The sequence below is a fragment of the Salvelinus fontinalis genome, unplaced genomic scaffold, assembly GCF_029448725.1.
Source record: "Salvelinus fontinalis isolate EN_2023a unplaced genomic scaffold, ASM2944872v1 scaffold_0191, whole genome shotgun sequence".
NCBI classification, from domain to species: Eukaryota; Metazoa; Chordata; class Actinopteri; order Salmoniformes; family Salmonidae; genus Salvelinus; species Salvelinus fontinalis.
In genome coordinates, this window is record NW_026600400.1 from 209,794 (window position 1) to 221,946 (window position 12,153).

General features: G+C 34.8%; 2 protein-coding genes across 2 annotated transcripts in view; one reads left to right on the top strand and one right to left on the bottom strand.

Annotated features, from left to right (window-relative positions):
* The window catches only part of card11 (caspase recruitment domain family, member 11), a 140,091-nt gene that overhangs the window by 119,473 nt on the left and 8,465 nt on the right, over positions 1-12,153 (top strand). The window contains exons 22-24 of the mRNA XM_055912603.1: positions 4,338-4,433; positions 4,553-4,670; positions 5,132-5,314. Coding sequence (XP_055768578.1) covers positions 4,338-4,433; positions 4,553-4,670; positions 5,132-5,314 — 397 coding nt within the window. The remainder of the gene's footprint in view (positions 1-4,337; positions 4,434-4,552; positions 4,671-5,131; positions 5,315-12,153) is intronic.
* The window catches only part of chst12a (carbohydrate (chondroitin 4) sulfotransferase 12a), a 121,077-nt gene that overhangs the window by 63,953 nt on the left and 44,971 nt on the right, over positions 1-12,153 (bottom strand). The window lies entirely within an intron of this gene.

Below are 12,153 nucleotides of genomic sequence, written 5' to 3' on the forward strand. Positions count from 1 at the left end.
ATGTTTTACCCCTAAAGCCCCAACAGGGGTCATGTTTTACCCCTAAAGCCCCAACAGGGGTTTATGTTTTACCTCTAAAGCCCCAACAGGGGTCATGTTTTACCCCTAAAGCCCCAACAGGGGTCATGTTTTACCCCTAAAGCCCCAACAGGGGTCATGTTTTACCCCTAAAGCCCCAACAGGGGTCATGTTTTACCCCTAAAGCCCCAACAGGGTTATTTTTTACCCCTAAATCCTTAACTGGGGTTATGTTTTACCCCTAAATTCCCAACATGGTTATGTTTTACCCCTAAAGCCCCAACAGGGGTCATGTTTTACCCCTAAAGCCCCAACTGGGGTCATGTTTTACCCCTAAAGCCCCAAATTAGAAAAGTGTCCAAAATGACACTTTCTGTCACATAGTAACACTTTTTCTTTCATTAACCGTTGGTAACTGTAAATGGTTTAAATTCCCCCAAAATAATCATATATTTAAAAAATGTCACAGATTTATACTTATGTTTGATATACAAAAATATATGTTTTTGCATGTTTTTCATGCTTTGAACAGTTATTTTCATCTATTTCATCCCTAGCAACTTGTTTCTGTTATTCATTCAAGGTGTTGTGTTTCTGTGATACTCAGAGGCTGAGAAATTGGCCATTGAGCTAATATGACGTACCGGTACAACCTAAAATAGCCACTGATATGGGCCGTTATAGGCGATATGGACACCATTGTTGTGGATGGCATACCAGAGTCTCCACATGAGGGAGAAAGGGAGAAAAATTATCACTGAAAAGCTCCAGATGGGTCATAGGAAGATTGAGTTGGAGTGCATCCACAGGTCTGGAACACCTGTAATGAGCCCAGGTGACAGGCCCAGGCCGTTAGGGGTCAAGTTCCGTTAGGGGTCAAGTTCCTTTAGGGGTCAGGGACAAGATATCTGTTCTGGAGAGAGCCAAGAATTTGAGAAGAACCAACATCTTCTCCAACGAGGACTTCTCTGAAACTGTGCGCCAGAGGAGGAAATATTATTATTGCCCGAGTCAGTGGCTTCAGATCAACATCATATATTGCCATTCGGCCGTCAGATTGGCCAGCAACGCTCTAACCACTAGGCTACCCTGCCGCCTCAGGCGAGCAAAACCTTGAGACTAACTTAGATATCGTTCACCAGCTGTTGTTTACAAATATACATAGTCCCCCGCCCCGTGTCTTACCAGAGGCTGCTGTTCTATCCTGCCGATGGAGTGTAAAACCTGCAAATATACATAGTCCCCCGCCCCGTGTCTTACCAGAGGCTGCTGTTCTATCCTGCCGGAGGAGTGTAAAACCTACAAATATACATAGTCCCCCGCCCCGTGTCTTACCAGAGGCTGCTGTTCTATCCTGCCGATGGAGTGTATAACCTACAAATATACATAGTCCCCCGCCCCGTGTCTTACCAGAGGCTGCTGTTCTATCCTGCCGATGGAGTGTAAAACCTGCAAATATACATAGTCCCCCGCCCCGTGTCTTACCAGAGGCTGCTGTTCTATCCTGCCGATGCAGTGTAAAACCTGCAAATATACATAGTCCCCCGCCCCGTGTCTTACCAGAGGCTGCTGTTCTGTCCTGCCAATGCAGTGTATAACCTACAAATATACATAGTCCCCCGCCCCGTGTCTTACCAGAGGCTGCTGTTCTATCCTGCCGATGCAGTGTATAACCTACAAATATACATAGTCCCCCGCCCCGTGTCTTACCAGAGGCTGCTGTTCTGTCCTGCCAATGCAGTGTAAAACCTACAAATATACATAGTCCCCCGCCCCGTGTCTTACCAGAGGCTGCTGTTCTATCCTGCCGATGGAGTGTATAACCTACAAATATACATAGTCCCCCGCCCCGTGTCTTACCAGAGGCTGCTGTTCTATCCTGCCAATGCAGTGTAAAACCTACAAATATACATAGTCCCCCGCCCCGTGTCTTACCAGAGGCTGCTGTTCTATCCTGCCAATGCAGTGTAAAACCCGCAAGCTGTATGTTATTAATGTCGTCGTTCAGCCACGACTCTGTGAAACATAAGATATTACAGTTTTTAATGTCCCGTTGGTAGGATATATGTGCTTTCAGTTCGTCCCATTTATTTTCTAGCGATTGAACGTTAGCTAACAGTACGGATGGCAAAGGCAGATTAGCCACTCGTCGTCTGATCCTCACAAGACATCCCGATCTCTTTCCGCGCAATCTCTGTTTGTTTCTCCAGCGAATGACGGGGATGTTGGCCTGTTCGGGTGTTTGGAGTATATGCTTCCCGTCTGACTCTTTAAAGAAAAATTATTTGTCCAATTCGAGGTGAGTAATCGCTGTTCTGATGTCCAGAAGCTCTTTTCGGTCATAAGAGATGGCAGCAGCAACATTATGTGTAAAATAAGTTACAAACAATGTGAAAACACGGACACAACAGCAGGTTGGTTAAGAGCCAGTAAAACTGCAGCCATTCTCTCCAGCGTCATCAGATTATTATCATGGATTAGGAGCGTTGCTACAGTACAAAGTACAGAGAGATCCTTGATGAAAACCTGCTCCATGGGGCCTAGGACCTCAGAAGAGGAGCGTTGCTACAGTACAAAGAGCAGAGAGATCCTTGATGAAAACCTGCTCCATGGGGCCTAGGACCTCGGAAGAGGAGCGTTGCTACAGTACAAAGAGCAGAGAGATCCTTGATGAAAACCTGCTCCATGGGGCCTAGGACCTCGGAAGAGGAGCGTTGCTACAGTACAAAGAGCAGAGAGATCCTTGATGAAAACCTGCTCCATGGGGCCTAGGACCTCGGAAGAGGAGCGTTGCTACAGTACAAAGAGCAGAGAGATCCTTGATGAAAACCTGCTCCATGGGGCCTAGGACCTCGGAAGAGGAGCGTTGCTACAGTACAAAGAGCAGAGAGATCCTTGATGAAAACCTGCTCCATGGGGCTCAGGACCTCAGACTGGGGTGACGGTTCACCTTCCAACAGGACAACGACCCTAAAAACACAGCCAAGACCAAGACAAATGTCATATTTCAGTTGTGAATATGTAGTAAATGTGCAAAACATTTTTAAAAATCTGTTTTTGCTTTTTCAACATGGGGTATTGTGTGTAGATTGATTTTATTAATTTTCATTCCTCCATATTAACACAAAAATCATAGTAAATTGTGCTTGTATGTAGGCAACTAGTTGCTTGACAAAGTACTACATTTTTAGAACGATCAAAAAAAAATTTGACGGTCCTTTTAGGATTAAAGGGAATTTCCCATTGAGCCGACATATCCAGCGTTTACCGTGAATGCGGGAACATTGCCTTTAAAAGGTGCACAGCCGAAAAGGGGCGCGATCGGATTGAATCCTGTCCTAAACTACCTTTTATGGCTGGGGGCAGTATTGAGTAGCTTGGATGAATAAGGTGCCCAGAGTAAACTGCCTGCTACTCATGCCCAGAAGCTAATATATGCATATTATTAGTAGAGTTGGATAGAAAACACTCTGATGTTTCTAAAACTGTTTGAATGATGTCTGTGAGTATAACAGAACTCATATGGCAGGCAAAAGCCTGAGAAAAAATCTAACCAGGAAGTGGGAAATCTGAGGTTTGTAGGTTTGCCTATCCAATATACAGTGTCTATAGGGTCATATTGCACTTCCTAAGGCTTCCACTAGATATCAACAGTCTTTAGAACCTTGTTTGATGCTTCTACTGTGAAGGATGAGGGAATAAGACCTGATTGAGTCAGGTGTCTGGCAGAGTGTCACGAGCTCACTCAGGCGCGTCCCTGTGAGAGTTAGCTGCGTTCCATCGCATTTCTACAGACAAAGGAATTCTCCGGTTGAAACATTATTGAAGATTTATGTTAAAAGCATTCTAAAGATTGATTCTATACATCGTTTGACATGTTTCTACGAACTGTAATGGCATTTCTTGACTTTTCGTCTGGCCTGCGATTTATGAATTTGGAATTTGGAACTAAACGCGCGAACAAAAAGGAGAAAACAAAAAAAACTAACATTTATTGTGGAACTGGGATTCCTGGGAGTGCATTCTGATGAAGATCATCAAAGGTAAGTGAATATTTATAATGCTATTTCTGACTTCTGTTGACTCCACAACATGGCAGGTACCTGTATGGCTTGTTTTTCTGTCTGAGCGCCGTACTCAGACTATTGCATGGTGTGCTTTTTCCGTAAAGTTTTTGGGAAATCTGACACAGCGGTTGCATTAACCCTTTAATAACCCTAACCGTGAGCTAACGACATGTAAACACCTTGAACTGTCTTGACGTTTAGCTCCCTGTGTTGTTGATAACATGTGTTGTTATTGTTGTTTATGTTGTGTAGAACAGTTTACAGCCTGAAGAGTCCAGCCTGTCCCAAGACCCCAAATCCAGCCCTCGCATGTCCAGAGCCAGCGTCTTCATCACACAGATACTACAGGTAACACACACACACACACACACACACACACACACACACACACACACACACACACACACACACACACACACACACACACACACACACATTTCCTCAGTTAAAGTGCAGTGTGTGTGTAGTTTGTCAGCAGGGTGGATAATAAGTATAAGCGTATGAACAGCAGTGAGCGTGTTCGCATCGTGAGCTCAGGAAACCCAACGCTTCCCAGAGCAGGCTTCGAAACCCTCAGACAGGATGGTAAGGCCTGCACACTACACCCTACACCCTGCACACTACACACTACACCCTACACCCTACACACTACAGGAAACCCAACGCTTCCCAGAGCAGGCTTCGAAACCCTCAGACAGGATGGTAAGCCCTACACACTACACCCTACAGGAAACCCAACGCTTCCCAGAGCAGGCTTCGAAACCCTCAGACAGGATGGTAAGGCCTACACCCTACACACTACAGGAAGTGTAGTGACACCTGTCCACACATTTAATCAAACAGACTCCAACCTCTCCATAATGGCCAAGATCAGAGAGCTGTGTAAGGACCTGTACCCTTTACAATGTGTGTGTGTGTGTGTGTGTGTGTGTGTGTGTGTGTGTGTGTGTGTGTGTGTGTGTGTGTGTGTGTGTGTGTGTGTGTGTGTGTGTGTGTGTGTGTGTGTGTGTGTGTGTGTGTGTGTGTGTGTGTGTGTGTGTGTGAAGACTGTGCAGACCCATACAGTGATGTGAGTAGGAGTGTGAACCTGGTTCCGTACAGCCTGGTCTCCCCCCAGCGGGTCCAGAGGAAGAGGCCGGTTCTGATCAGTCCAAACAGTCTGGCCCGGACCGTTATACAGAAGATACTCAACATGGGCGGAGCCATGGACTTCAACATCTGCAAACCAGGTCGGGTTGTGTGTTGAATATTATTGTGTTATATTAATGAAGGTAGTCTGTTCCAGATGTCCTAACTAAATGTATTTAGTTATATTAATGAAGGTAGTCTGTTCCAGATGTCCTAACTAAATGTATTTAGTTATATTAATGAAGGTAGTCTGTTCCAGATGTCCTAACTAAATGTATTTAGTTATATTAATGAAGGTAGTCTGTTCCAGATGTCCTAACTAAATGTATTTAGTTATATTAATGAAGGTAGTTTATTCCAGATGTCCTAACTAAATGTATTTAGTTATATTAATGAAGGTAGTCTGTTCCAGATGTCCTAACTAAATGTATTTAGTTATATTAATGAAGGTAGTCTGTTCCAGATGTCCTAACTAAATGTATTTAGTTATATTAATGAAGGTAGTTTATTCCAGATGTCCTAACTAAATGTATTTAGTTATATTAATGAAGGTAGTCTGTTCCAGATGTCCTAACTAAATGTATTTAGTTATATTAATGAAGGTAGTCTGTTCCAGATGTCCTAACTAAATGTATTTAGTTATATTAATGAAGGTAGTTTATTCCAGATGTCCTAACTAAATGTATTTAGTTATATTAATGAAGGTAGTCTGTTCCAGATGTCCTAACTAAATGTATTTAGTTATATTAATGAAGGTAGTTTATTCCAGATGTCCTAACTAAATGTATTTAGTTATATTAATGAAGGTAGTTTATTCCAGATGTCCTAACTAAATGTATTTAGTTATATTAATGAAGGTAGTGTGTTCCAGATGTCCTAACTAAATGTATTTAGTTATATTAATGAAGGTAGTTTATTCCAGATGTCCTAACTAAATGTATTTAGTTATATTAATGAAGGTAGTTTATTCCAGATGTCCTAACTAAATGTATTTAGTTATATTAATGAAGGTAGTTTATTCCAGATGTCCTAACTAAATGTATTTAGTTATATTAATGAAGGTAGTTTGTTCCAGATGTCCTAACTAAATGTATTTAGTTATATTAATGAAGGTAGTCTGTTCCAGATGTCCTAACTAAATGTATTTAGTTATATTAATGAAGGTAGTCTGTTCCAGATGTCCTAACTAAATGTATTTAGTTATATTAATGAAGGTAGTTTATTCCAGATGTCCTAACTAAATGTATTTAGTTATATTAATGAAGGTAGTTTATTCCAGATGTCCTAACTAAATGTATTTAGTTATATTAATGAAGGTAGTGTGTTCCAGATGTCCTAACTAAATGTATTTAGTTATATTAATGAAGGTAGTCTGTTCCAGATGTCCTAACTAAATGTATTTAGTTATATTAATGAAGGTAGTGTGTTCCAGATGTCCTAACTAAATGTATTTAGTTATATTAATGAAGGTAGTTTATTCCAGATGTCCTAACTAAATGTATTTAGTTATATTAATGAAGGTAGTGTGTTCCAGATGTCCTAACTAAATGTATTTAGTTATATTAATGAAGGTAGTTTATTCCAGATGTCCTAACTAAATGTATTTAGTTATATTAATGAAGGTAGTTTATTCCAGATGTCCTAACTAAATGTATTTAGTTATATTAATGAAGGTAGTTTATTCCAGATGTCCTAACTAAATGTATTTAGTTATATTAATGAAGGTAGTTTATTCCAGATGTCCTAACTAAATGTATTTAGTTATATTAATGAAGGTAGTCTGTTCCAGATGTCCTAACTAAATGTATTTAGTTATATTAATGAAGGTAGTTTATTCCAGATGTCCTAACTAAATGTATTTAGTTATATTAATGAAGGTAGTTTATTCCAGATGTCCTAACTAAATGTATTTAGTTATATTAATGAAGGTAGTTTATTCCAGATGTCCTAACTAAATGTATTTAGTTATATTAATGAAGGTAGTCTGTTCCAGATGTCCTAACTAAATGTATTTAGTTATATTAATGAAGGTAGTCTGTTCCAGATGTCCTAACTAAATGTATTTAGTTATATTAATGAAGGTAGTTTATTCCAGATGTCCTAACTAAATGTATTTAGTTATATTAATGAAGGTAGTTTATTCCAGATGTCCTAACTAAATGTATTTAGTTATATTAATGAAGGTAGTCTGTTCCAGATGTCCTAACTAAATGTATTTAGTTATATTAATGAAGGTAGTTTATTCCAGATGTCCTAACTAAATGTATTTAGTTATATTAATGAAGGTAGTTTATTCCAGATGTCCTAACTAAATGTATTTAGTTATATTAATGAAGGTAGTTTATTCCAGATGTCCTAACTAAATGTATTTAGTTATATTAATGAAGGTAGTTTATTCCAGATGTCCTAACTAAATGTATTTAGTTATATTAATGAAGGTAGTTTATTCCAGATGTCCTAACTAAATGTATTTAGTTATATTAATGAAGGTAGTTTATTCCAGATGTCCTAACTAAATGTATTTAGTTATATTAATGAAGGTAGTTTATTCCAGATGTCCTAACTAAATGTATTTAGTTATATTAATGAAGGTAGTGTGTTCCAGATGTCCTAACTAAATGTATTTAGTTATATTAATGAAGGTAGTTTGTTCCAGATGTCCTAACTAAATGTATTTAGTTATATTAATGAAGGTAGTTTATTCCAGATGTCCTAACTAAATGTATTTAGTTATATTAATGAAGGTAGTTTGTTCCAGATGTCCTAACTAAATGTATTTAGTTATATTAATGAAGGTAGTTTATTCCAGATGTCCTAACTAAATGTATTTAGTTATATTAATGAAGGTAGTTTATTCCAGATGTCCTAACTAAATGTATTTAGTTATATTAATGAAGGTAGTTTGTTCCAGATGTCCTAACTAAATGTATTTAGTTATATTAATGAAGGTAGTTTATTCCAGATGTCCTAACTAAATGTATTTAGTTATATTAATGAAGGTAGTCTGTTCCAGATGTCCTAACTAAATGTATTTAGTTATATTAATGAAGGTAGTTTATTCCAGATGTCCTAACTAAATGTATTTAGTTATATTAATGAAGGTAGTTTATTCCAGATGTCCTAACTAAATGTATTTAGTTATATTAATGAAGGTAGTTTATTCCAGATGTCCTAACTAAATGTATTTAGTTATATTAATGAAGGTAGTTTATTCCAGATGTCCTAACTAAATGTATTTAGTTATATTAATGAAGGTAGTTTATTCCAGATGTCCTAACTAAATGTATTTAGTTATATTAATGAAGGTAGTTTATTCCAGATGTCCTAACTAAATGTATTTAGTTATATTAATGAAGGTAGTTTATTCCAGATGTCCTAACTAAATGTATTTAGTTATATTAATGAAGGTAGTTTATTCCAGATGTCCTAACTAAATGTATTTAGTTATATTAATGAAGGTAGTTTATTCCAGATGTCCTAACTAAATGTATTTAGTTATATTAATGAAGGTAGTTTATTCCAGATGTCCTAACTAAATGTATTTAGTTATATTAATGAAGGTAGTTTATTCCAGATGTCCTAACTAAATGTATTTAGTTATATTAATGAAGGTAGTTTATTCCAGATGTCCTAACTAAATGTATTTAGTTATATTAATGAAGGTAGTTTATTCCAGATGTCCTAACTAAATGTATTTAGTTATATTAATGAAGGTAGTTTATTCCAGATGTCCTAACTAAATGTATTTAGTTATATTAATGAAGGTAGTTTATTCCAGATGTCCTAACTAAATGTATTTAGTTATATTAATGAAGGTAGTTTATTCCAGATGTCCTAACTAAATGTATTTAGTTATATTAATGAAGGTAGTTTATTCCAGATGTCCTAACTAAATGTATTTAGTTATATTAATGAAGGTAGTTTATTCCAGATGTCCTAACTAAATGTATTTAGTTATATTAATGAAGGTAGTTTATTCCAGATGTCCTAACTAAATGTATTTAGTTATATTAATGAAGGTAGTTTATTCCAGATGTCCTAACTAAATGTATTTAGTTATATTAATGAAGGTAGTTTATTCCAGATGTCCTAACTAAATGTATTTAGTTATATTAATGAAGGTAGTTTATTCCAGATGTCCTAACTAAATGTATTTAGTTATATTAATGAAGGTAGTTTATTCCAGATGTCCTAACTAAATGTATTTAGTTATATTAATGAAGGTAGTTTATTCCAGATGTCCTAACTAAATGTATTTAGTTATATTAATGAAGGTAGTTTATTCCAGATGTCCTAACTAAATGTATTTAGTTATATTAATGAAGGTAGTTTATTCCAGATGTCCTAACTAAATGTATTTAGTTATATTAATGAAGGTAGTTTATTCCAGATGTCCTAACTAAATGTATTTAGTTATATTAATGAAGGTAGTTTATTCCAGATGTCCTAACTAAATGTATTTAGTTATATTAATGAAGGTAGTTTATTCCAGATGTCCTAACTAAATGTATTTAGTTATATTAATGAAGGTAGTTTATTCCAGATGTCCTAACTAAATGTATTTAGTTATATTAATGAAGGTAGTTTATTCCAGATGTCCTAACTAAATGTATTTAGTTATATTAATGAAGGTAGTTTATTCCAGATGTCCTAACTAAATGTATTTAGTTATATTAATGAAGGTAGTTTATTCCAGATGTCCTAACTAAATGTATTTAGTTATATTAATGAAGGTAGTTTATTCCAGATGTCCTAACTAAATGTATTTAGTTATATTAATGAAGGTAGTTTATTCCAGATGTCCTAACTAAATGTATTTAGTTATATTAATGAAGGTAGTTTATTCCAGATGTCCTAACTAAATGTATTTAGTTATATTAATGAAGGTAGTTTATTCCAGATGTCCTAACTAAATGTATTTAGTTATATTAATGAAGGTAGTTTATTCCAGATGTCCTAACTAAATGTATTTAGTTATATTAATGAAGGTAGTTTATTCCAGATGTCCTAACTAAATGTATTTAGTTATATTAATGAAGGTAGTTTATTCCAGATGTCCTAACTAAATGTATTTAGTTATATTAATGAAGGTAGTTTATTCCAGATGTCCTAACTAAATGTATTTAGTTATATTAATGAAGGTAGTTTATTCCAGATGTCCTAACTAAATGTATTTAGTTATATTAATGAAGGTAGTTTATTCCAGATGTCCTAACTAAATGTATTTAGTTATATTAATGAAGGTAGTTTATTCCAGATGTCCTAACTAAATGTATTTAGTTATATTAATGAAGGTAGTTTATTCCAGATGTCCTAACTAAATGTATTTAGTTATATTAATGAAGGTAGTTTATTCCAGATGTCCTAACTAAATGTATTTAGTTATATTAATGAAGGTAGTTTATTCCAGATGTCCTAACTAAATGTATTTAGTTATATTAATGAAGGTAGTTTATTCCAGATGTCCTAACTAAATGTATTTAGTTATATTAATGAAGGTAGTTTATTCCAGATGTCCTAACTAAATGTATTTAGTTATATTAATGAAGGTAGTTTATTCCAGATGTCCTAACTAAATGTATTTAGTTATATTAATGAAGGTAGTTTATTCCAGATGTCCTAACTAAATGTATTTAGTTATATTAATGAAGGTAGTTTATTCCAGATGTCCTAACTAAATGTATTTAGTTATATTAATGAAGGTAGTTTATTCCAGATGTCCTAACTAAATGTATTTAGTTATATTAATGAAGGTAGTTTATTCCAGATGTCCTAACTAAATGTATTTAGTTATATTAATGAAGGTAGTTTATTCCAGATGTCCTAACTAAATGTATTTAGTTATATTAATGAAGGTAGTTTATTCCAGATGTCCTAACTAAATGTATTTAGTTATATTAATGAAGGTAGTTTATTCCAGATGTCCTAACTAAATGTATTTAGTTATATTAATGAAGGTAGTTTATTCCAGATGTCCTAACTAAATGTATTTAGTTATATTAATGAAGGTAGTTTATTCCAGATGTCCTAACTAAATGTATTTAGTTATATTAATGAAGGTAGTTTATTCCAGATGTCCTAACTAAATGTATTTAGTTATATTAATGAAGGTAGTTTATTCCAGATGTCCTAACTAAATGTATTTAGTTATATTAATGAAGGTAGTTTGTTCCAGATGTCCTAACTAAATGTATTTAGTTATATTAATGAAGGTAGTTTATTCCAGATGTCCTAACTAAATGTATTTAGTTATATTAATGAAGGTAGTTTATTCCAGATGTCCTAACTAAATGTATTTAGTTATATTAATGAAGGTAGTTTGTTCCAGATGTCCTAACTAAATGTATTTAGTTATATTAATGAAGGTAGTTTATTCCAGATGTCCTAACTAAATGTATTTAGTTATATTAATGAAGGTAGTTTATTCCAGATGTCCTAACTAAATGTATTTAGTTATATTAATGAAGGTAGTTTATTCCAGATGTCCTAACTAAATGTATTTAGTTATATTAATGAAGGTAGTTTATTCCAGATGTCCTAACTAAATGTATTTAGTTATATTAATGAAGGTAGTTTATTCCAGATGTCCTAACTAAATGTATTTAGTTATATTAATGAAGGTAGTTTATTCCAGATGTCCTAACTAAATGTATTTAGTTATATTAATGAAGGTAGTTTATTCCAGATGTCCTAACTAAATGTATTTAGTTATATTAATGAAGGTAGTTTATTCCAGATGTCCTAACTAAATGTATTTAGTTATATTAATGAAGGTAGTTTATTCCAGATGTCCTAACTAAATGTATTTAGTTATATTAATGAAGGTAGTTTATTCCAGATGTCCTAACTAAATGTATTTAGTTATATTAATGAAGGTAGTTTATTCCAGATGTCCTAACTAAATGTATTTAGTTATATTAATGAAGGTAGTTTATTCCAG